The 24,778-nt window shown below is 28.8% G+C and overlaps 4 protein-coding genes across 5 annotated transcripts; 2 read left to right on the top strand and 2 right to left on the bottom strand.

Annotated features, from left to right (window-relative positions):
* Window positions 1–85: 85 nt before the first annotated feature.
* LOC145743251 (uncharacterized) lies at window positions 86–2,027 on the top strand. The gene has a single exon (XM_082561173.1). It carries the CDS (start codon window positions 116–118, stop codon window positions 1,436–1,438), a length of 1,323 nt encoding a protein of 440 aa, XP_082417299.1. The 5' UTR covers window positions 86–115; the 3' UTR covers window positions 1,439–2,027.
* Window positions 1,931–14,541, bottom strand: LOC145743248 (WD repeat-containing protein 44-like). Of its 2 annotated transcripts, XM_082561167.1 has the most exons (21): window positions 14,434–14,541; window positions 13,955–14,015; window positions 13,528–13,719; window positions 12,740–13,094; window positions 12,369–12,501; window positions 11,800–11,928; window positions 11,324–11,388; window positions 10,806–10,885; window positions 9,006–9,068; window positions 8,222–8,296; window positions 7,566–7,770; window positions 6,669–6,994; window positions 6,124–6,262; window positions 5,525–5,709; window positions 5,328–5,450; window positions 4,823–4,936; window positions 4,397–4,504; window positions 3,869–3,976; window positions 3,550–3,659; window positions 3,042–3,175; window positions 1,931–2,532 (listed from the first exon to the last, which is right to left on the bottom strand). In XM_082561167.1, exons 1-21 carry the CDS (start codon window positions 14,496–14,498, stop codon window positions 2,363–2,365), a joined length of 2,940 nt encoding a protein of 979 aa, XP_082417293.1. In that variant the 5' UTR covers window positions 14,499–14,541; the 3' UTR covers window positions 1,931–2,362. The 2 variants fall into 2 exon arrangements, with proteins under 2 accessions (XP_082417293.1, XP_082417295.1); XM_082561169.1 differs by lacking the exon at window positions 9,006–9,068.
* Window positions 14,542–15,020: 479 nt separating this feature from the next.
* On the top strand, window positions 15,021–17,776 carry LOC145743272 (uncharacterized protein CXorf58-like). The gene is made up of 7 exons (XM_082561196.1): window positions 15,021–15,194; window positions 15,458–15,557; window positions 15,876–16,076; window positions 16,348–16,479; window positions 16,718–16,947; window positions 17,017–17,188; window positions 17,274–17,776. Exons 1-7 carry the CDS (start codon window positions 15,127–15,129, stop codon window positions 17,586–17,588), a joined length of 1,218 nt encoding a protein of 405 aa, XP_082417322.1. The 5' UTR covers window positions 15,021–15,126; the 3' UTR covers window positions 17,589–17,776.
* On the bottom strand, window positions 17,757–24,613 carry LOC145742547 (uncharacterized). The gene is made up of 22 exons (XM_082560322.1): window positions 24,545–24,613; window positions 24,283–24,427; window positions 23,956–24,088; window positions 23,641–23,799; window positions 23,245–23,401; window positions 23,011–23,133; window positions 22,847–22,934; window positions 22,620–22,722; window positions 22,300–22,516; window positions 22,080–22,162; window positions 21,853–22,015; window positions 20,681–20,890; window positions 20,432–20,576; window positions 20,159–20,291; window positions 19,852–20,010; window positions 19,608–19,764; window positions 19,131–19,253; window positions 18,964–19,051; window positions 18,752–18,854; window positions 18,442–18,658; window positions 18,212–18,294; window positions 17,757–18,137 (listed from the first exon to the last, which is right to left on the bottom strand). Exons 1-22 carry the CDS (start codon window positions 24,611–24,613, stop codon window positions 17,966–17,968), a joined length of 3,030 nt encoding a protein of 1,009 aa, XP_082416448.1. The 3' UTR covers window positions 17,757–17,965.
* Window positions 24,614–24,778: the final 165 nt, after the last annotated feature.

Here is a 24,778-nt window from a genome sequence, read left to right as displayed (position 1 = left end):
AATATTTATTTTATTTAAAATTAAAACCGATATTTTTTGTAAAAATACGTTTAATTAACCTTACCACTTATTGTCCACAGAAAAATTTGTTTAAAAAAATTAGGCTGTTGTAAAAATGAATACTAGTGTAAAGTTTAAAAATGTTTCGGAAATAACAAATGATTCCCTTGGTTCTATATGCAAGATCCTTACAATTACTAAACAGTCAGAGTACGACTTTCAGTATATACTTGTAATAAGTGCTGAAAGTGTGTTGGTGGCTTGCTGCCTTTGGTTGATTATCTCATTAATTCATTATGGATTTAGAACCAACCGTTTTAAATCAAGATCTAACTCTGACGTAACCGGTGGACTTATATACGGTTTTGCTATCCTCTCATCAATAACAGTTCCTCTACGTTTTATCGTGGGCATTTTGTTTGTGATTTTACCTGATATGTATACAGGCTATGACAGAATCTGCGAGATTTTGTACGACATTGAAGTGTTCACTTACCTTATCGCTGTGACGCCTATATATGTTTTGTTATGGCTTAGACAAAAAGCGCTTTACAGACACCCTTCGATGTCTACCTTATGCAGTAAAACGCTATTGACTTTCAGCTGGGGTAGTTTAGGCTTAATTGTGGTAAGCGGATTATCTGGTGCGACTATATATGCATACCCCGATTCTACTGTGTCCTGTTATAACGGTTGTGTTTTTCCACCTTCGGATGATTTTGAACTGGCGCCAATATTCGGGTTATTAGTAACTATAATGAGTCAGCTAGTGCTTCTTGGTTTGTTCATTTACCCACTTCGGATACAGAATAAACCAAGTCAACCAAACAAAAAATGGTCAAATCGTATAATAAATCGCGTTCGAAAAATGTCGCTTAGGCCACAGTCTGTGTCGATTGAGTGGGGTAGAGGCGATAATATTCAAACTTACAGAACCCCACCACAAAGTCCTGTAAAAAGCGGGCTTACTCCTTTTCCAGCCGTAGCCTCAAAGGCAAGAAACGAAAAGAGACCCTTAAAGTGCATGACTTCGTTTGGAAAAACACCAGTCAGCAGGCAAGTTTCATCTACATCAAGTTCGGCAAAGAAACGACCGTCGTCTGCCGACAGGGTACGACGCATCCTTATTAGATCAGTAATATTCGCAGCAATTTGTATTCTAACTGACTTTTTATCAGTCATAATATCGCGACTTTTCTTGCCGGTTGACCACCCCAGAATGCTGTCACTGTTAATTTTTGACATGAGCCTAATGGCCAATCTTTTGTGTGTAATATTTTCGTTTGAAAAGTTTAGGACAATGATGTGTTCGCCTATTATGAGCCGAAGAAGTGTGGAAAACATGGTGACTGTTGTAAGCAGGCATACCGGCAGTGTTGCGTCTGTTAACGAAGATATTTCGGTACCTAAAAAAACAAGGAGTAAAACCAGCGAATAAAAAAGACAAGAAAAGCAACAAGAAAACCACAAAAATAGAAGTGAAAATAAGAACAAATTGATCCAACAAAATCAAAAAACGGACGTCGCAACAGTCTAAAAAAAACATAAACCAAAAACTTTCAAAAAAAAACAAAAGAGTAGGCAAAAATTAGCTAGTTATTCTGAAATGTTTAAAAATCACATAAACTGACTAATAGAAACGCCTCAGTTATTTATAAACAAAAATTGTGCTCGATTTGCGACTTAAATAATTGTTTTTATTTGATGCTTGGGTCAATACTTTTGTACAGCTGTTAAAAGGGGTTGTGAAGGGGTTAAATTAAATCTACCCTTGTATTTAACGTGATTGTACATTTAGCAGCACGCCATTTGTATTTATTATCGTAACATTAATTTAAATGCTATTACGTATTGCCCTTTTAAAAAGGAAACGATGGCCTTCTAAATCGTCTAACTTATTTACATTTACCGCTTTTCCATATTTAATATTCCAAGTAAAAATACTCTATTTATAATCAACGATTTTATTGCAATAGTAAATGATATAACATAACGTTTAATAGCATTATTTTAGTAGAATAAATAAAATGCCAAATCGTGTTTTATATTTCTAAAAATTAATATTTCTAATTTAATTCTTAATGAAAACTATAAGATAATACGATAATTATATCAATAAACAATTTGCTTAATATTATTTAATTCTGCGTTGTTTAGAATTTTGGTATTAGGAAAATAAAAGAATATTTAAAAAAATACACAAAATAAATTGTGTAGAAATACAAAAAAAATCATTTTTTGGACAAAATAAATAGATTGCAATAAAAACACATTTTCACCCTCAAATCAAAAAATAATTTTCCACTTTTTTATTCGAAAACTAATTGAAATCAAGTGCATATTGCTGAGCCCTAATCTCTTGCTAGGAGTTAATAAAGATCTTAATAACGCCGTTAAAGTCAGCCGATATAACAACACAACTTTCGGCATTTGTGGATTTTTTGGACACCAACGAAGACTTGCTGTTAGATGTTTTAACGATTAAATGAGGAAAGGGGGCGAATATTGAACAAGTGACTACTGCATCATGAGCTAAACAAAAATAAATGAAATTGTTAGGCAAAATTACCAATCATTTTTTTTAAATGCTATAAATTAGGTATTTAAATGACATTAAAAAAAATACAGGCATTGGTTTAGAGTATTTTTAGTCTCGATGTTGATTTTTTTTGTATATATCTTTATCCTTGAGTAACATCCGTTACTCTGGTCCAGTCTCGAGCTGCCTTTAACAGTTTGGGATATTATATAGATTATAATTGCCTGGTAATTATGCTGCTGATTAAGTGCTGGCATGAGAGCAGTGGGGATTGAACCCACGACCTCATGGTGGTGTAGCAAGTGTTCATACCACTACACCACACCCCTTAATTCCCATAGCTTCCATTTTGTAGTGCCCTTAGTTCAAATTACCTGGTTTAAATTTCTGCTGATCCCAAAACCAATTATAAATTTAACTTTTGGGCTTAGACATGGAAGCAGTGGGATTCAAACACAGAACCATACTAAAAAATGTCGATAGTAAAAACCCTTTTTCTTACCTCTTACACTCTCCCAGCTATCGTTAAGGTCGCGCCTAAAAGACGATATTTTAGCGACATCTTGTGGCAAATTTGTCCTCCAAATATAAACTGATTTATCCTCAGATCCACAAATAATATATTTGTTGTCGTGACTAAAAAAATCAATTTTAAAAAAATTTAAAGAATTTTTTAAGAGATTTTAAATATTTAGCGAAAAAACCAGCAGCGTTTGTTTAAAATTCCTAAAAATTTTTTTTATCAAAACCAGAAGACCTAAGTTCGTTTCCAACTGCCTGCATGTTATTAAGTTTTTAAAGTTTTTTTACAGTATTTTCTTACGACAAGCTTTAATTAAAAAACTAATGAACAGACTGTGTAACTAAAACAACAAACCTGTGTTGACAGGGGTGGTTTAACCTGTATTGACAGGGGTAAAAATAATATTACTAATTGTTTAGAATAATAACAAAAACACAAGCGCAAAAAATAATAATGATGTTAAAAATATACTTGTAGTTTTACTTACCTAAAACTGGCCTTTATTTGGCTACTAGTGTTAGTTAAACCCTTGTATTTACAAGTTAAGGATAAATCTCGAAGATCGTATAACCTTACTCTAGAGTCATTGGATGTTACCTAAAAAATAAAAATATCATGTTTTTAAAAAATAACTTTTAAAAAGTTAAAAAAACAAAAAAAAATAACAAAGCAAATTTTGTCATTTATATTTTTCAAGATTTAAAAATTTGCAAAATATTTTAAATCAATTTCAAATTAAAAAAAAAAAATAAAATTTTATAATAATTTAATCTTATAATAGTAAATAAATTTTAAGAATAACTGACTAATATTTTATGTTCTCCTTGTAAAGGTTCAATCCCGGTTATTTTGTGACCTTTTGTGTTTCGACCTCTGCTTGATCTTACATGAATTTGTGTGTGGTATTTTAAATGCTAAATAATAAAAAATATTCAAAATGAATAAAACATTAGAATATAATATTACCTTGGTAAACTCACTAAAAGGAGATAAGAAAAATAATAGCCCCCATAAAAATTGTAAGAAAATTAACAAACCCAAAAATGGGTAAATAAAATGACAATGCCAAAAAAATGAGTAAAAAAAATAATAACCTACAAAAAAAAGCAAAAAAAATGACTCAACCCCCGAAAAAGGGTAAGAAAATGACTAAAGCCCCAAAAAGGGTAAGAAAATAACAAACCCTCCTAAAAAAAATGACAACCAACCCAAAAAACAATCATGCAAAAAATGAGGTTAAAAAACTACAATCCTTTAAAGGGATAAGAAAACAAACCCTGCAAAAATAAAATTACAAAATATCTTTAACAATATTTCAAACAAATATTTCTGACCTCTGTATCATAAAACAAACACCTTCCATCATAAGTTCCACAAACCGCAAACTTTCCATTTTCACAAAAGTTCACCGTGGTTATAAGTGCTCCTCCATTGGATGAAGACTACAAACACAAATATAAAACATTTTAAACAGTTGTAGATTACTTAGAAAGTAAAATAAACTCAAGAAAATTCAAGTTTAAATGAAACTCTAAGGTCCCAGGTTTAATTCCTACAGCTAGCATGTTGTAGCTTTTTGTAGAAAGTTGTTAATGGCTAATAAACAAATAAAAAATGGACTTTAATTAAGCTTTAGCAAAATAAAAAAAAGGTAAAAAAATTTTAAAAAATAATTGCAAAAAAAGTTTAAAGATTGGTTTCATAGTATTTTCAAAATATTAACATCACAAAAAAAACTTAAAAGTGAAAACTGAACCTACATTACTTCCAGATGAATCAGGACTCACTTCATTCCATAAAGCAACTTTCTTTTCTGGAATATTCCACAATCTCAACTTACTATCAAGAGATCCACTTAAGAAATATCTATCATCCTAATAAGGAAAATATTATGTTATTTAATATAACATTGTTGGTTATTATGTTTGTGCTAAAAAGACCAGCCACATGTTGTAATTGTAAAAACATTAAAAACACCAGCAGCATGGTGTAGTGGTTGGAACTATAGTGTTGTGGCTAGAACACTACTTAAGGGGTTGGGTTTGATTCCCACCACTTTTAATCTGTAGAATCCTTAATAAGGTGCTTTAAACATTATATACATCTAAGTCAAAAACCAATTAACAAATCAATTATCAAGCAATTTTTATTAAAATAATTCTAAGTTGTCATCATCTTGCGACTAAGTCACGGTAACAGATGTTACTCTATGTTTTTTGTGTGAAGTCAGTCCTGCAACATTTAAAGTTAAAAAAATAAACTTACTCTGGGATGGAAAGAAATAGCGGTAACGAAGTCGATATGTTGAAAACAACAAAGACATTCTTTTTGCGAGACGTGCCATAATCTCACTGTTTTATCCATAGAAGATGATAACGTGAAATAATTCTAAAAATAAACAAAATAAATAAAAATAAAGAAAAAATATTTAAAAAAATTTTTATTCAAAATTTTTTTCATACCTTTGACCAAGCAAGGTCAAGCACATCAGCCGTGTGTCCGACATAGGAGGAAAATGGAAGGGATCGAAATGGAGAATCCTCATCTTCGCCTTCCAGATCTCCCTGGCTCTTTACATCTTCCTGAGAGATGCTGGAAAGAGGCTCCATCGCACTGCGAGGAGGAGTAGCAAAAACAGCTCCTCTCTCTAAAAAAAAATAAATAAAAATAAATTAATTCCACATTCTATATAAAACAATTATTTCTCTAACCCTAAATGTTTTCAAACAACAACCCCCTACAATAACCCCCCTCCACTCCTTAAGATCATCCCCAGCAATTAAGAAACAAAACATAAAACACCCCCCCCCCAAAAACACCAGCCAAATTGCAACCCTTTTTTGAACCCCCTTAAATTGGAAAAATTGTGGGTGTGAAAATATTTGTTGTTATTCAAAGGGCCAAAAGAATAAATGTCTTAGAAAACAATTTGTTTTAGAGAGTATCGGTCTATAGGAGCAAAAGATGTAGGCCACAACAGATGTTATTTATTAAAATAGTTTCTAATAGTGTAACATTCTAACAGAGAATTATTTTTTATTTTTTCTTGAATTAATCTTACCTTTGTTATCATACTTGGTTCTCATGTCGTTGAAGAAAGCAAAATAATCTTTCAGGACCCAGACCCAAATAATATTATTCTGTCCTGCGGTTGCTAACAATCTTCCACAATGACTAAACTTCATACTCCATACTGCCCCCTAATAAATAAAAAAAATTGTTAAAACCACATGCTATAATAAACAAACTTACATAAAAAAAAGGCGGTCAATATAAAAAAAAAATGCTGTTTGAGGTGAGCAAGAAATTAGAAAATCAAAATATTTTTGCAAAGTGTTAAGACCAGCATTTAAAAGATAACTGGCCCAAGTGGTAAAAAACGTAGCATGTGAAGCAGGCGCTTTTTTGGTATTAAAAATAAAGATTACAGAATAAAATGATACAAATTTACTACATTTAAGCAAGCCGAGGAAAAAAATTTAAATAAGTTTATTGTTGGCCATACACTTTACAATAGCCATACTAACAAATTTAGAAAAAAATTAATTACCATTTTCATATTTAAAAAGATTTTATATTTAAACAATATTTAAACAAGTGACCTACCACATGAACAGCAATATCTTGCACAAGTTTTAGATTAGTAAACTGATGAGGACCCTTGTGACTTGATGCAGCCTTAATTTTCACCGAGGTATTCTGCAACGAATCCGACATCTCTTCATCGCTTGACACGTTCAGCGACTCGGTATTCGACCCCTCGACCTTCACATGCTTGACCTTTTGAACTGCACGTTCCACCTGGGTGCTTGTGACCTCTTTGACCTTTCGTGCCCCCTTGCCAATGATTTTTTTGAATCGTTTGCTCTTGATCCTAAGCTTGCGGCTTCCATCATGGAACTGTTTGCCAACTGAAGAATCTGCTCCCATACCTTAAGATGAAAAAGTTAAATTTATAAAAAATAGCTTATTGTAGCGCTTTTCTGTTAAACAAACTTGATTACTTGTACTTTTTGATTCTCAGAAAAACATTTGGACTTTACAGTCCTATCTAATTCTTTCTTGCCTTTTATGGTACTGCCCACTTCTCTTTTGGACTTTGTGGTACTAGCTAATTCTCTTTCTTATTTTAAGGTTCTAATAAATTCTCTCTAGTATTTTAAGATTCTAGCTAATTCTTTGTTGTATATTGCGTTTCTAAATTTTACCGAAACCGTAAAGTACTAATGGTCCGTCAAAACAATTGCAAGGCTGTGCATGTATATTTGCCTTTTTCTGCAATCCAATTCAACTAAAACCCAGGCGATTAATGCTAAATTTTTTGCAAATTTTCTTTGCTTTTCCTAATTAATTTTCATTGCTGTATAAACTGTTGTTAATGATAATGAATTTATTTTTTTACAAACTGACAAACTAAAGTATTACCAGTCTACCACAATATTTAATAACAAGACCAAAAAATTAAAAAAATTTAAATTAAAAATTTTTTTAAAAATTGCTCACCAATTGTGATGTCATCGCTCGCCACGGACAGAGAATCCTCCTCGGAGGGTAACTTAAAGCTCTCCTCCGACAAGTGGGATTTCCGGTTGGACATGGATGTTGTTGTGGATGCGAGGTCTTCATTTTGATTGATGTTTGGGGCACAGTTGAATTCCTTGGTGCGACTTATTATTTGAAGAGCAAGAGGGTTAAGACACTGAGCAACCTAAAGATAGAAAATCAAAGTTTATTTTTTAAACCAACGATACCATAAAACTACATCCACAACAATAGTTTAAATTATTTGTAGTCAAAAAAAAATATGTATTTCAACGGTTTTTTTAAAGTTTTATATTTTTTTGTTAATTGTAAATTTTTTACCAAACTTTATGTAAGTTTTGTTTAGCACCAGTAACATATAACATGTATAGCTAATACACTTCACATATAAGGGTTTGATCCCAACTGCTTACAAGTCATAGTAACTTATAAGGTCCAGGGTTCAATTTCCGCTGCTTACATGTATGTCATTGTGCTTTATAAGGACCAAGGTTTGATTCCCATTGCTTACAAGACATGGCATCTATAAATAATACACTTTAATTTATACTAACTTTTACCAGGCCAGAAATTTGTCATACTAACTATGTAATTATACAATATGTTAATACATTTACCTGTTCTGCTGCTGCACTTAATGGCATAGACTGTCCGGTGTCTAAATTTCTTACAATCACAGTTGACAAAATTTCCTAAAAAACAAGAACAAAAATTAAATAATCAAACATTATTAATTTTCTACGGTATTTAAATTAGGGCATTTTGATTATTTTTTGTTGTTATTAATTAAACATAAAAAGCAAGCAGAAATTAAAATATATACTAATAATTTAATTTTAAATTTTAGTAACATTTTTTTACTAAAATGCCGCAGAAAATTAAATTGATGTAAAATTAATTAAAAGTTTATGAAGTTTTTTGATTAGTTGGTAAAATGTCACAAAATCATGCATATTAAAAATCCCCAAAATTATATCAGTTAAAAAATAAAAATGTTTTAGTAAAGTTTAGTTTATACTATTTATGTTTGAATTGTTATTATAATAAAGTTTAGAAAAGCCTAAGGCATTACAAAGACAACACCAGAATAATAAATTACAAAAGTAAAGGCCTACAAAGTCTATTTAATACTTCTTTAAAAAAATTTAAAAAACTTAGTTAGAAATTGAAAAAAACTAACAACTGAACATAAAAATCCTATTGGTGTTTAGAAATTAAATTAAAACTGTATCTACTCTAATTATAAATAAAACACTACAGACAAAAAGCATTTGAGAATGGAAAATGCAGAATCAACAAAAAAGTAGAAAAATCTAATTTTGCATGCCGAAAAAAAGGAATTAATTTAAAAATCGAGCGGCTAAAAAGTTTTGATTATTTTCACCCAAAAACAAGACGTACTAAACCGGGGGAGGAGTCTATCCGCAAGACCGTGTTCTTTGTCATTTCTGACCAAGTTCGCTCCTAGAAAGATCGCCCAAAAAACATAAAACATAAAAAAAGATGAAAAAAAATGGAACGGAAATTGAACACCAGCCGTGCAAAACAAACAAGCTAGTTTCGCTAAAAATAAAATTCTTAATTTTTAGGGGGTTGTTACTGGGTAAAGGGTATGGGGTGTTATTTTAGAGTTGGGGCTAAATATTGTCTTTTTAAAGTAGCAAAACACAATATATGTATTTTTGTGGGTTAGGTTGGGGGGTAAAAAATTATGGTTAGGTTGGGGGGGGGGTAAAAAACTAAGGAAAAGGGGTATTTAAAATGCAAGTTTTTCTAAAAATAAAATTTCTAAATTGGCCTATTTAGTTTTTTTTTATAGATTAGGGGATTTCAATTATGAAGTTGGAGTAAAATATTGTCTTTTTAAAGTTGCAAAACATAATATTTTTTTTTTGTGCATTTAAAGAAGGGGGCAGGTTAAATAAAAGTAATAGGGAGTGAATTAAAATAGGGTTCAATTTAAAAAAAATTTTTTATTTTTAAAATTGAACCCCATTTTTGTAGGTAGGGGGTTTAAAGATAGGGGGTTTTAATTTTACAGTTTACACATAAATACAAATACTGCATTTTGCAACTTAAAAAAGACAATATTTAGCCCCAAAACACAATATTTGCATATTTGTGGGGAGGGGAAAGTTGGGGTTTTAATTATGTGATAAGCTGGGTCAAATAAAAGTAGTTTGGGAAAAAAAAGGGGGTTACATTTTGGAGAAGCTTTTAGAGAAAAAAAATTTAAATATAAATTGTCTTAAGCAAGATCTGAAAATTTGACATTTTTTCAATTTTGACATTAATTTTAACCACACAAAAAAACACAATTTTTAATGTTTAGAGTTAGTTTTGATTATTCATGACAGTTTGATTTAGCAAACATGTTCATTAAACATGGAATGGTTTGTTACTGACAAGTTTGTTATGAGTTAATACTTGATTACACATATATGTCACTTGAAAATGCATTAACATTTAATCAGTTACATGTGTTAAGCTTATAAAATAAACATATTTTTAATACATATATATAGGTTCAAAATGCATTGATAAAAGTGATCAAATGTAATTTTTTTTTGTAAAATATGTGGAGTTTTATAATCAAAATATCATAAAAAAACACATTAAAAACTTATCTTTAGAAATTTTTAATGCGCTTTAAAAAAAAATTAATTATGCTTAAATTAATTTATGTGCAACAAACCAAAAAAAGTGCTGTCATTTCATGATAAATTATATACTATGTATTTAAACCTATTTTTTCACCTATTAACAACAAACAGGAAAGGGTTACGTGTGAATAAATATCATGTGAACAAACTTTTGCATGGACACACGATGATATATATTTCACTTTAAATTAGGAACAAATTTTATTGCAAATTTTTTTATATTATGGGTATGCCAATAGACTGTATTACAAATAGTTTATCAAAATGCATGCCTATGCTATAGATATACTAGAGCTTTATTAATTAAATATTTAACCAATACTAGTATTATTAAATTATCGACAATATTTAAGCTTACAAATAAAATGAAATTTAAAATTGTAATAAAGTTTTTATTAACCTAATTAATTTAGCTATATCATTAATTTTGGTTTGTTTCAAAACAAGTAAATCTATATGTGTATAAATACAAGAGTAATATAGTACAACAAATACTACATAAAAAAACAATTAATTTGTTAATATTTTGAAAACTTACATTGTCAAATTGACTCGATGTAGAAGAATTTAAACTTGGATTGCCTAAAGTTGATGAGGAATTTCTTCTAACAGATGATCCTAAAAAAATAATAATTTGTTAAAAATTAAATGTTTTTACTTATTATATATATAAAAGTTGTTAATATTTCTTTACTGAATTTCCTACAAGAGTATATAGCCTATATAACATTTTTTTTTTTGATTTTACAATTATTAGACCCCTTGTACTTTATGGTTCTCAAAAAACTGTAAAGTACAACAGAGAATTTGTGAGGACTGTAAAATACGAGAAAAAATAAGCGAGGACAGTAGAATACAATAGAAAATTAGCAAGGGCCATAAGGTATGAAAGAGAATGAGCAAAGTAATAAAAAATGCTTAAATTTTGATTCATAATTAAAGTGAAACCTTTTCACAATTCTACCCTCAGTTTTAGTAACATATAGAAAAGCTAGTTTGACATTAAACAAAAACTAGCCTATAACCATATTCAATTAAATAAACGTTTTTACAAACCTGTTTTCTTTTTTTCTATTGATTCATGTCTCATGTTAGGTAATGTTGCTGAAGATTTTGAAGGTCTAAAAATTTTTTTTTTTAAAAGTTAAACGTAATATTTCAATTTCAAAAAAAAAACTTAACAAGTAAAAGTTAGTTAAGATAATATATGTTACTTTAATACATATGTTGATATAATGTTACATTACAACTTTGTACATAAACTTATTAGATGTATAGTTGTAAAACTACTTTATAAAATAACATATCATTTATTTATTAACCACACAAAGAAAAGCTGTTAGATACAGTTAATCATATTTACAACATATATTCAAGTATTTTAAAACATTTTAATATAAAAAATAAACAAAAAATGAATAGACTAAATAAATGGCTATACCGTATAAGCAGTCAATAAATTTTAAAGTATTACCATTAATTTTTCTTTAACATAACAGACAACATATAATTTAATTAATTATTATATTTACTCTTTTTTAGTTGGTTTTACTTCAGGTTCTTGTGGTGAAGAATTTTTATCTTTGTCTAACACATCCACAAAAACTTTTGTAATTTTCTCGACTGTCGAATTCGGGGTTAATAATCCCTCATCTTTTAATCTTAACAAAAATCAAATAACTGTAATTTAAAATAAACTAAAGTCGAATAAAAACGATAAAACAACAAACTGAAAGACGATAACTAAAGATTGGTATTGATACACTACCAGCGTGTCGTAAGTGTCAGAACACTTGGTTTCACTATATGAAGTCCTGGGTTTGATTCCCACTACTCTTATGCTGTAGCGCCCTTAAGTTAATCGGTATAAACAGCAATTATATTCTATAATATCCTAAACTGCCAATGGCAACTTGAGACTGTGTCAGGGTAATTGATGTTACTTTACGTTTAGGTTGTGAAGTTAACCTTTCCACATTAAGAATAAATAAATGTAAAAAAACATATATAAATGTATATCATATAAGAACATAAGCATTTTTGACAGATAATTTTTTTCTAGTTTTTATATATTTTGTCTTGATATGAATTATTTTTTTACTTAGTGATTTTGGGTTGAGGAGGTCTTTTCGGGGGAGCTTTAGGTCTGGGGGGTGGCACTTTTTTAGGGGGTTGTGAAATCTTCATTGGGGCTTCATTTTCTTTTATCCTTATTGGGTCTGACTTATTTGGTTCTAAACAAAAAAAAATATAAAAATAAAAATAATGTAAGTAACAATTAAACAGTTTAAATTAAACTTAGAGAAAAAGATTACATGGTCACTATTTAAAATAAAATCAATTAAAATACATTTAAACCAATAATCAATAGTTGGCCTAATTGGTTTGTATCAAATACCAATTAAGCAATATATTCAACCTGACAAAAATGGAGTAATTTAAAATAATTCAAATAAATAAGAAAAAATTTACCTAAATATGAAATATCGACTGGAATAACACCAGGCAAATTGTTCGGTCGTTCGGTTATTGACGCAACTAAGTCTGGTTTCGAACTCGACCTACTTTCGTTACCCTGTAATGTCTCAGTAGACACTTTTTCGACTGAGTTAATTATGATGTCACAAAGCTCCGAGGGTGTTGTTTTTTCGGAGAGCGATATGCTGTCGTGTTTTTTTTGAACGTCTGGTGAAGATTTTAAAGAATTTTTCGTGATTTCTTTTTCTTGTAGTTCTGGTGTTATTTCTAATAGGTGATTAGGTTTACTTTTGTTATCTTCAGGTTGTTCAGAAATGTAGGCTTTAAATGGAACAGATTTTTCTAATTCCTGTACAAAAAAACAAAACTTTAATTTGGTAAAAACTTTTTTGAAATGTTTGTTACAGAAATTGGTAAATTTCATTCACAGATTTAGAAAAAGGTACTTTAAAATGCCTGTATTACCATAAGTTCTTTAAATATTGGAGATTTATAGGGTCAGATAAACTTAACAAAAACTTAACAACATCATATTGCTAAATTCATGAAATTCAGTTAAATCATGATATTACAAACATATTTGTGATTGTTGCAAGTAAAAAAAAGTCATTTTTTTTTTGAAAAATAGTTAAGATAAAACTTTGGTTTAAAAAAGTGTCTAACATAGTCTTAAATTTAAATTTATATACAGTTTGAGCTTTTATACAATTTTAACAAAGTGCGCAGAACATTTTATACATAAAACTCAATTTGGTGGAACTGTGTTATTAAAAAATACTTACTGTTAGGCTATCTTTATCATCATCTTTCACTTCTTCTGTGATTTTAACTTCATCGTAATTAAACTTTAAGGAGCTAGGTTGTGGGGAAATATTATCAATCACAACCGTTTCATTTTCTTCTTTCGATTCTAGAAGGTGGGTTAAAATAAGGTCACCCTCTCTCACATGCTGGGTTTTGTTTTCAGACAATTCCTTAAAAATATTACAAGTTAATAGGTGGCCGAAAAACAGCATTATTTGGTAAATTATTCAGTTACCAAGTTCTGACTAATTAAACAAAACTTAAAACTGGGTCTGGATATTTAAAAAGTACCTTATGTATAGAAGGTACATTATTTCTCTTATAAAATAGATAGTACATGTTTTTGAAAAAATCTAAATTTGCAATATCTAAATGAATTAGAAAATAACACAATTTTTTACGAACTTTTTCTGTTGATGAATTTTCGTCTTCGTTTTCAACAACCAATGAAGGTCTACCATTATATCTAAACAAATAATAACATTTTGGGTTTGCTGTTAAATTATGTGACTTTACAAATATGGAAATTGCAGTACCATATAAAACAGGAATCATTTTGATTTAAAAAGTTAAACCATTTGTGTATATAAACCATTTGTGAGAAATTAGTAATTACTTTTTTTTTTCTTTTTGTATATATTTATGTATATACTATAAAAGGTCTAAAATATTCATGACACAAAATAATTCTGAGACACAGCATAGTTAAAAAGTCGCTTCTACTTTATATAAAACAAAGTTTAACGCTAACTCACATTCTAATCTCAACTACCAGACTACCAGACTACGACCATTTAAAAAAATAAATATAAAAATTTTAATTAACAGACCATTACAGCATGTTAAAATGATTTAATGTTATTTTTATATAATTTTTTACTTACTTGGGTGAATTTAGGTCCTGATGAGCATCGTAAAAGTCATCGCTGTCGCTATCTTGCAAATCCATTATTGCAATAAAACGATTTCTTCGTAAAAACCCGACACCTTTATTACAGTAAACAAGAGATGTAACTTTTTGTGAACTTTTCTATCATTACACAAACTTGTGGCCGATATCGCTCGATACATCTGCAGCATTCTACAACATATAATTTTTACATACAAAGCAACTTTGCCAACCACAATCTACAAAAAATATCAAAAAAATTTAAATAATATATTTTTAATCCACATTATATAACAATACATTGATTAAACCAAAACTACAAACTTAGATCCAAAAGCATAAAAACAGAATATAGTTTTTTTTTTTTTTATAAATTTAAAAAAATTTTTTTTATAAATTTAAAAAATTTTTTTTTATAAATTTAAAAATATTTTCAAATATTAGAAAATTTATTACGATTTAATGCTAACTAACTTCATAAAAATAAAGAATATGTCATTTTTAACAAACAGTCACTAAAAGCGTATTGCTATGGCAACCTAAAACGTACACAATATTAAAAAAAAAATTATTTTGTTTGTTTATAAGCCTTTGATTAAAAAAAACGAACACCTAATTTAAAACCAAGGGAAAAAGAGGGTTTTTTTTATTGTGCTTTGAAATATAAAACAATTTTCAACAGAAAAAAATGATTAAAAACAATTCACAATCGCAGCAGTCTCAATATGAAGAAAATACAGCTGAATCCGAAAAACAGTAAGTTTAACAGTATAATAAATAAAGAAACTTTTAAGCTCATATTCTAACTTTTGAGTTAGGTAAAAATGAGTTTTGATTAATAAACGTAAAAATTGACCTTAAGACTGTTACAGTGTTAAAGAAGTGTTACAATAATAAAATAAACCTTTTTTTATATAAAGAACCCTTTATTTCTCTTTCGTTTTATATTCTACCAAAATTACTTATAACTTATATTTACAACCTGTAAGTACTGGGAATAAAACTTTTGTTTTTTTTAGAATTAGAAACCTGATTGCAGCAACTACGATAGAGCGAGCTTATCTTTCATATCGAGATCGGCAAATGTTTGTTTTGCTCAAACACGCAGTGAGAGCTGCTGTAAGTTAAAATCGTTTTGCCAATTTTGGCATTAAAATATAGTTGCTACAGAATCTTTATTTTAATACATCCCCAATATAAAAAGGACGACTTTACAGCCAAAACATAAAGTACAGATATGTTACTCGGCCCAATAAAAGCAGCGGGAGTTGAACTTAAAATGTATGGTAATGCCCAGTACGTATAGTACAGTAATAATAAAATTTAACTATTGATGTTCTACAAAACATAATTAGTTAAGTCATGATTTTTTTTTTAAATTAAATAATATTTGTTTTGTTGTGTTTTATTAATAAATGGAAACTTTTTTCATTTTAGGAACAATCCTGGACTTACGACATTTTAAGAAAAATAAGTCCTAAAGAAGCTGAGTTGTTAAACGATCCAAGTGTCAATGCCAAAGTTCGATTTCGATTTGGTGGAACAGAATTTCCGCCGATTATTTTATTTAAAATTTATTTGGTTAGCAATGGCACGAAATACATAAGCGGAAAAAAGATAATTCGACCAGCTTCATTTGTAAGTAGTCTGCTAATTAAAAAAAATAATTTAAAAAGTATGTCATATTTTGTCTTGCTATGGGTAATGATATTTTTTATGCCTCAAAATTGCATTCTTTAAAATAAAGCCTAGTAATTAATTGTTTTTGTCAAACCAAATATTAAGACGATAGTTAACATTTTTTAATCTATAACAAACCTTAAAAAATATCTTTAAATTGATCTGCTATGTAGAGATAGTTCCTTTTGGTAAGGTTGTAAAATCAGCCATTTCTAAATACTTTTTTTAGGCAGCAACTGATGCATGTAAGTTAATGGGCCATCGCAAATTTTACGATCAAATGATTATCGATGCTTGCCAATTTGAAAAAGACAAAATTACTGATGAAGTTGATGTAACGACAATTAAAGACTACATGCAAGTAAGTAAATAATTATTCAAAGCTATTTTTTAATATACTTGCATGATTTAGTAATTTAAACCCTTTTTCTTACAATGCTAATTAATTTTATGTTTACATTTCGATTTTATAGATAGACTGGTAGTTTATGTTTTACCACTCTTTGAAATACAAGTACTGCTTTAAACTTAGGAATTTGTTATTAAGTTGTAGTAGTGATCCATAAAAATATAAATTGATTTCTCATTTTTTGTTTTAGTATTTAAGTAATATGGATGAAACACCTTCTTATCTTGGCGGCAAAGAAAACTATTGGCGACAATTATCATTAGAGGCTTTGCCCAGACAGAGTATTATGTACGATATTATGGAGTATCTGCATACTAAAACTGCAAGTCCGAGATTACAATCTGAAATGCCTATTCTGTTATCAAGGCCTGTCACACAAGACATACAGCTTGAACAGTTTAAAGTGATCTCAAAATTACTGTAAGTCATCATTTCAATTAAAAAAATAATGAATAACCCTTAAATTAATTTTTAAATTACTTTTTGTAGTTCACCACCAAACAGTGCTTACCCCTTGATGAAAACAATTTTTCGAAATCCCCAAACAGCTGATTCTCAAACTCAAAGAAGATCGGTTCAATCAAGAAAACGGGTTGCCAGGATGAGAAAATTGTATGGTCTGGAGTCACAGCCAGATAGTAACCTTAAAGACAATAAAAATGTAAACTAATTAAATCAAATTGATTTTTATTAAGGGCTTGTCAAAAATTAATTTTTTTTAATAAATGTTTTTTTTAATTTTTAAGGTCGACTTAACTGTCCGTGCGTCTTCACCACAACGTGTTGCCCCAGACAACAGAGGATCCTCTAAACCCACAACATCAGTTGCTCGACAACAAGTCCCCCCTATCTCAGGCCATAGAAATGTCATAAAAAATAAAAACATAGCCGAAGGTGAGCCAGAAGACAACGAAGCTAAAGAATTATACGAATGGACACAAGACCTTAATTTTGAGGACATTAATAAAGGTTTTTATCAAAGTATTTCGTCACGACCAGAATCTAACACAAGATCGGTAACTTTTTCATCTCAATTAACTAAGCGCGTCTTTGCATCTTGATTTTTAGTTTTGTCAAAAATTTAGCAAATTCTTTTTCAAATTGTTCTAAAAATTTAAATATATATATGCCAATCATGACCCTTTAATTTGTAACTGCCTTTAGGGGATTTAGTATATAATAAAACGGTTTTGTGTAAAAATTCTTCAAAAATAACTGCTTTTCTGTGTATAAATACAAAACAACATAAATTTAATGACAGCTTGTTTTTTTACAAGATAATTTGTTAGTAGGGCTAAGCTTTCATGCCGTTACTGGTTAAGCTAATAGGCATTTATAGCATAATAACGAAAGCTAAAACGTTGAACGTTTGATCACAACAGCTAAAAGACTTCTATATACAACAACTTCAAAGTAGTATTTTAGCAGCAGTATACTTTTACTTCACATGTTCAATATAAACATGAACACCTGATTCACTTTGTAAAGTAATTTTTCTCATAACCTTAGATTCGGGGGTGTCACTTTTGATTGACAACCTAAATCTCCTGATAGTTTGAGCCAACACTATTTTCATCTCATTCATTGCAAAGTTTTGGCCAATGCAGTTTCTAAAAAAGCATAAGTATGGTTAAAAAAATTGTACATCACAGTTTGTTTGTTTTGGACAAACAACTAAAGTTACCTGCTACCAGCAGAAAAAGGCAGATAAGCATAAGCTGATCTTTTACTACTATTTTCTTTGTTAAATCGCTCTGGGTCAAAGGTCTGCAAAATTTAATAAAACATTGGTAAAATACTACACCAATTGAACTTTTTGAACTCTTTTACATGTATCAAAACACCTTAATTTCTGTCAAATTTTACATTAATATAAGTTTTTTTTTAATTTACAAAAATTTGTTTTTATTTTACATCTGGATCTTCCCACAAATGTGGATTTTTGTGCAAAGAAGTTATAACTAAAGAGATTGAAGCGTTTTTGGGTATTGTCGTTTTTTCTTGTTTGTTCATGGTACTGTGAATTTCTAAAGGTTCTTCCAATTTTCTACCAATTAGAAAAATTGGGGGATACATTCTTAAACTTTCTTTTAAAAACATTGTCAGGTACACCAACTTAGTCAAGTCAGACCTAAAAAAAGAATTTGGAAAGGTAGGTAATAAAACACATTCATATATAAACCTATTGTAAGATAGACAGTTTTTAATTTAACAGTGAAGTTACCATTCAACATTCTCCTTATCGCCAACCACGTCCTCAATTTCTTTTCGACATTTTTCTTGAAACTCTGGATGCTTGGCAAAATTATACAAAGCCCACTGCATTCCTTGAACAAAAAATAGTGCTAATATTTTAAACTTTTATAATATGTATTTTTAAAGAGCCTTGACTGAAATGTTGACCTTAGATAAAAGTTTTAAAAAATGTAAACTAACCACTCCAAGTTGTGTCATGGCCTCCAAACAAAAATGTATCAACTTCATCTCGAATTTCTAAATCAGTCAATCCTTTTCCATCTTCATCCTAAAGTTTATATTAAAATTTATAGTTAAACATTTTGCTATTAAACATATTGTTGAAGTTATAAGTTTGCAACACTTACTTTTGTTCTTAACAGTATATCAAGAAAGTCCAATGTTTTCTTATCTTGAGAAACTATGTCATTTTGATTTGTTGCATCAATATTGTCATTTTCACTTAATTCCAATTTTCTCTTAGCTATAATCTAACAACAATTTAAAACCTTTTTGTAGTGAAAAAACTAAACACTTTTTAACATAAGGCAGTGTGGTGTAGTGGTCAGAACATTTAGTGTCCTTACATGGGGTCCTGATTTAATTTTCACAGGTTCCATGCTGTAGCACCTTTAAGTAAGGAGCTATAAACAGTATGAACTCTTGCTTAGTCAACAATTAATTAGAAATTTAGTTTTCGGCCAACTGCCAAAGGTAACTCAAGACTAGATCGGGGAAACTGATGTTATTTTATGTTTAGGTAAAGTCAATGTTCCCACATCAATGATAAATAAAAGTAAAAAATAGTCTTTAAAATTGCTTTACAACCCTACTGTCAAATTTACCGCTTCAGTGTGTTTATGTAATATTTCAATACAGCTGGCCATTTCTTTTCCATTTTTTGTTAAATTATAAATCCAACTAAAGAAATATAAAGGTGTCCTTAATCTTAGTTGAAACAACTCTTGGCATCTTCTCATTGCATCTAAATACTCGTTACCACTAAAAAAGATTTATTTTTTTAATTCTATTAGTTTAAAAAGAAAATAAATTTTTTTACTAATTGATATTATTTAATTATTTCCATACCTTTCCTCTTGTGGGTTGGTATTGGATGACATTGCACAACTTAATATGGAATCTAATGCCATAAGACTAACATCATCTGATATGTCTATGTTTTGCTTAACCTTTTTATCCCATTTTTTCAGCATGATTTTTACGCTTTTGTTAAAAACCACAGAATACCTAACAATAATTTGATGTGCTTTGTTTTAATCCATAAATATGCTAAAAATATTTTTTTGTTAATAAAAATAAATTTAAAGAATATTTTAACAAACTTTTGCAATGTTAAACTTTAGGTATAAATTTAGGACAAATAATAAAGATTTACTGTTTTAGAATGCTGTAATGAAATGCTGGTGTCAACAGCCTTCGCTTTCTCTGCCATTTCTTTCCTTTGCTGACTAGGAGTCCATCACCAAGCCATTGTTTTATTAATTGATAGACAAATTCATTTTTAGGTGCTACAAAATGTTAAATAACTGTAAATATATATTTAATTCTGAATACTATTTTTACTTAAAGCTATAAATTTAAAACAATTTTTTGTTACATATCCAGTAATCGTTTGTTGTCTTTTTTAAAAACAAAACTGTTAACATACCTCCACTATTAACGTACGCTGCTGCTGAATCGGAATGATGAAGATATAATTCGGTAAGAAAAGGCGAATACCAGAAATTCATCATAACTGGAAATGTTTTTGTCATATCAACCAACCACTGAAATCCTGAAGCATAATCTGTGCACTAGAAAAGTACCATTAAAAGGGCTCAAAAATACATGCACGAAAATAACAATAAACAGAAGTATTACAGATTTATTATTAATTTTAACCAAAAAACAATCTTACTTTAGGAAGATTTCCATATAGCCAATGTTTGGGTGGTGAACCTGCCTTTTCTTCTAAGATCATTGCCATTTTTCTGTGCTTGTATATAGGCTTAATAAGTGACCAAATTAGATAGGATGTAGCGATAAAAAATATCACATCACTAATAAGCATTGAAAAAATATACCCACTGCCATATTGGACAAAGTTGACAAAAAATGTCATTATTTTCTTTTATATTTTAACAAATCTAAAGTTTTATAAACAACTTTTAATAATTTTATTTTAATAATTTTTTTTTAGATATAAAACATACATACAAATTTACACAACTAAGTTTTCATCATATTTTACCATTTTTATAACTAACAACTGAAAAACTGTTGAAAATAAAATAAAACTGTGGCTGAATCTTTAAAAAAAATTTGCAGAATAATTCCCTACTGGTTACTGCAGCGCAGGAGATAAGTAAATAGATTAGATTTCATGGTTTAATGCCCTAGAGGTTTGGATAAACAACAGAGCAAAATGTCATTTAAAGTAGACCAAAGTTTAATACCATGCAAAAACAAAATTGTTATTTTGCTATCTAAAATGATATGACTGAATACACATAAAATGTTTTTCAACTTGTTATTTTAAGCATGAGTGGATATAAAAATAAAATGAAATATTTTTCAAGCCTGTTATTTTACGCATGAAAAAATTCAAAACCTTTAAATAAACTGAATGCATAATTTTTAAATCGTAAAAGAATTGATTTTTTCACATTACCAATGTTGTTTTTTAAATACAATTTTAAATTTTCTGCTGATGCAAACTTTCTTTAAAATAAAACAGCAGTTTAATTAGCGTAATAATATTAATAAATTAACTTTATTGCCTATATATCAATCATATAAAGAATCAGTCTTTTAGTTAATTAAACAAATTTTAATCTATTTTATTAAAAAAAATTTTAAAATAATTTAGTAAATCATTTTATCAAAACACCCTTACACAATTTTTTAGCATGTTTATTCCAATTTAATTGGTTTATACAATAAATTATTTTGATAGTTAAATTATAACACCTGAAAAACATATGCAACATGACCATATTACTACTTATATACACAATTCGTAAAGCTATTGGACGACACTACAATTAAAAGTACTTTTAAATGTTTAACAGCCAAGTTAATTTACTTTACATATTCAATATGAACATGAACACCTGATTCACTTTGTAAGGTAATGCTTCTCATAACCCTAGATTCAGGGGTGTCACTTTTAATAGACAACCTAAATCTTCTAATGGTTTGGGCCAACACTATTTTCATTTCATTCATTGCAAAGTTTTGGCCAATACAGTTTCTTCAATAAATAAAAAAGATTAATATTAAAATGTGAAAACGAAACCTGTAAAAAGATATTTTACCTGCTACCAGCAGAAAATGGCAGGTATGCATAAGCTGATCTTTTGCTGCTATTTTCTTTGTTGAAACGTTCTGGGTCAAAAACCTGCAAGTTTAAAGCAATTTAATGTTTCTTATTGCAATAAACTTTAACAATTCCTCCAAACCAAACCATTATTTTCTATTCTAATTTAACTATGTTAACTAAAAACTAGTTTAATATTTTACAAATCAAGTTTTTACATCAGGATCTTTCCACAAATGTGGATTTTTATGCAAAGTGGAAATCATTAATGTAAGTGAAGAATCCTTTGGAATTGTCGTTTTTTTTTGTTTGTTCAAGGTGCTGTGGATTTCTAAAGGTTTTTCCAATTTTCTACCAATTGCAAACACTGGTGGATTTACTCTCATACTTTCCTTTATGAACATTGTTAGGTACACCAGCTTGGGAACATCAGACCTAAAAACATGTTATGTCATAGTAATATATTCAAGCAAGTATGATAGATAACACAATTATTGATAAAACATTTTAATTTAAATGTGAAATTGTAAAACTCTACCATTCTACATTCTCCTTATCTCCAACCACTTCCTTAATTTCTTGTCGACATTTTTCTTGAAACTCTGGATATTTGGCCAAATTATGTAAAGCCCACTGCATTCCTTAAAAAATAATGTAAAATAATTCAAGTATTATTAAGCTAAAATTGCCAATTTTAAAAGCAGTGTTGATGGTATTAATTTTAATAACACCCTTTTTAAAGATTAAAAAAAAAATTAAACTAACCACTTGCAGTTGTGTCATGACCCTCAAACAAAAATGTGTCAACTTCATTTCGAATTTCTAAATCAGTCAATCCTTTTCCATCTTCATCCTAATAGAACATTTTTTATTGCTTATTTTTTTTATTAAAAAAGATACTAAAAAACTTATAAAAAAAACCCACTTACTCTTGTATGTAGCAATATATCAAGGAAGTCCAATGGTTTTTTGCGGGATGTTGCTAAGTCATTGAGTTTTGTTGTATCAATATTGTTATTTTTACTTAATTCAGATTTTCTTTTGGCTATAATCTAAACAAATATAAATATTTTTAGTTTGAAAAAACAAAATTTTCATGCACCTACAGAAAAAAATACAATAAAAATCTGGTCCATCATGTTGCATTATACTGATCAATTTACCGTTTCAGTGTGTTTATGTAAAATTCCAATGCATTTTCCTAATTCCTTTCCATTTTGGGTTAAATTATAAATCCAATCGAAGTGATGCAATGGTGTCCTTAATCTTAATTGTAAAAGCTCTTGGCATCTTTTCATTTTATCCAAGTACTCATTACCCCTTAAAATATAATGTTTGTGAATGTTTATGGCCTTAAGATTGTCTTAAGTTTCAAAATAATTTTAAACTGTTAATAGGGTGTGATTTTTTGTTTATTTCTGTAACATTTAATTAATGTATTAAGAAGTTAATCTTTATTTAGCGTTTAGGATACTTAAAATTATAAAAAAAATGATGTACAATTTTTAATAACTTAAATTAAATATTTGCAGTAATATTTTAAATAATTTTTCTTGTACTTAGCCACTTGTGGGTTGGTATTGGATGACATAGCACAACTTAGTATGGAATCTAATGCCATAAGGCAAATGTCATCTGATATATCAATATTTTTTCCAACTTTCTTATCCCATTTTTTCAGCATAATTTTTACACTTCTGTTAAATATTTCAGTATATCTAACAAAACAAACAAAAAATTTTTTCAAAAATATTATTTAAAAAAATAACCTTAGGAATATAACATTAAAAAAAAGTCATAAACAACATACAATAAAATATATATTTTAATGTTACTTTATGGTTTTAATAAAAAAGCAAATGCTGAATATTCACAGTTTAAGAATGTTGTAATGAAATGCTGGTGTCAACAGTTTTCGATTTCTGAGCCATTTTTTTCCTTTGCTGATCAAAAGACCATCTCCTAACCAAAGTTTTATCAATCGATAACCAATTTCATTCTTTGGGGCTGATATTTAAAAAAAAAAGAAATTTACATTTAAAAGTGTTTTAATTTTAAAAGTATACTATGAAATTTTTTACACCATTTATGTCTAAGCAGGTCTAATACAGCACATAATTTAATATAAAGTTTGCACTTCTATTTGCTTAGTTTTATGCAATCATACAAGTGCGTATTTATTTAAAGAATTTGTAACATACCACCACTATTCGTATATGCTGATGCTGCATCAGAATGATGAACAAATAGTACAGACGAAAATGGTCCCATCCAAAAATTCATCACAACCGGAAATCTTGAAGACATATCAATCAACCATTGAAATCCTGAAGCATAATCTGAACACTAAAAACAAATATAATAAGTACTACAATTATCAACAAATATTTGCAAAAACTAAAACATATAATTTTATAATACAGTATAATGTAATATAAATATTAACATGTACGAAATACTAACATAAGGAAGATGGCCATATAGCCAATGTTTGGGTGGAGTGCCTGCCATTTTGTCTAGAGTTGATGCCATTGTTCTTTGCTCATACAAAGGTTTGATAAGTGACCAAATTAGATAGAAAGTAGCAATAACAAATATTACATCACTGATGAGCATTGAAAATAAATATCCACTGCCATATTGCACAAAGTAGCTTAGTAATGTCATTTTACACTTTTAAACTATATATTCAATAAA

The sequence above is a fragment of the Corella eumyota genome, chromosome 2 (genome assembly GCF_963082875.1).
Source record: "Corella eumyota chromosome 2, kaCorEumy4.1, whole genome shotgun sequence".
NCBI lineage: Eukaryota > Metazoa > Chordata > Ascidiacea > Phlebobranchia > Corellidae > Corella > Corella eumyota.
The sequence above is the reverse complement of the archived record's forward strand: the minus strand, read 5'-3'. Positions and strand labels throughout refer to the sequence as shown.

What these genes read in the sequence shown, in the direction of transcription:
- LOC145743251 (XM_082561173.1), top strand. Translation starts at nt 116, where the DNA reads ATGAATACTAGTGTAAAGTTTAAAAATGTTTCGGAAATAACAAATGAT.
- LOC145743248 (XM_082561167.1), bottom strand. Translation starts at nt 14,498, where the DNA reads ATGGATTTGCAAGATAGCGACAGCGATGACTTTTACGATGCTCATCAG. An exon ending in GTAAAACCAACTAAAAAAGA is followed by an intron (nt 11,389 to 11,799) that starts GTAAATATAATA and finishes AAAAATTTTTAG; the next exon opens with ACCTTCAAAATCTTCAGCAA. An exon ending in GAGCGATGACATCACAATTG is followed by an intron (nt 6,995 to 7,565) that starts GTGAGCAATTTT and finishes TTTCATCTTAAG; the next exon opens with GTATGGGAGCAGATTCTTCA.
- LOC145743272 (XM_082561196.1), top strand. Translation starts at nt 15,127, where the DNA reads ATGATTAAAAACAATTCACAATCGCAGCAGTCTCAATATGAAGAAAAT. An exon ending in TAATTCGACCAGCTTCATTT is followed by an intron (nt 16,077 to 16,347) that starts GTAAGTAGTCTG and finishes TACTTTTTTTAG; the next exon opens with GCAGCAACTGATGCATGTAA. An exon ending in ACCTTAAAGACAATAAAAAT is followed by an intron (nt 17,189 to 17,273) that starts GTAAACTAATTA and finishes TTAATTTTTAAG; the next exon opens with GTCGACTTAACTGTCCGTGC.
- LOC145742547 (XM_082560322.1), bottom strand. Translation starts at nt 24,613, where the DNA reads ATGGCATCAACTCTAGACAAAATGGCAGGCACTCCACCCAAACATTGG. An exon ending in TACATAAACACACTGAAGCG is followed by an intron (nt 19,254 to 19,607) that starts GTAAATTTGACA and finishes AATTGTTGTTAG; the next exon opens with ATTATAGCTAAGAGAAAATT. An exon ending in ATTTGTGGGAAGATCCAGAT is followed by an intron (nt 18,295 to 18,441) that starts GTAAAATAAAAA and finishes TAAATTTTGCAG; the next exon opens with ACCTTTGACCCAGAGCGATT.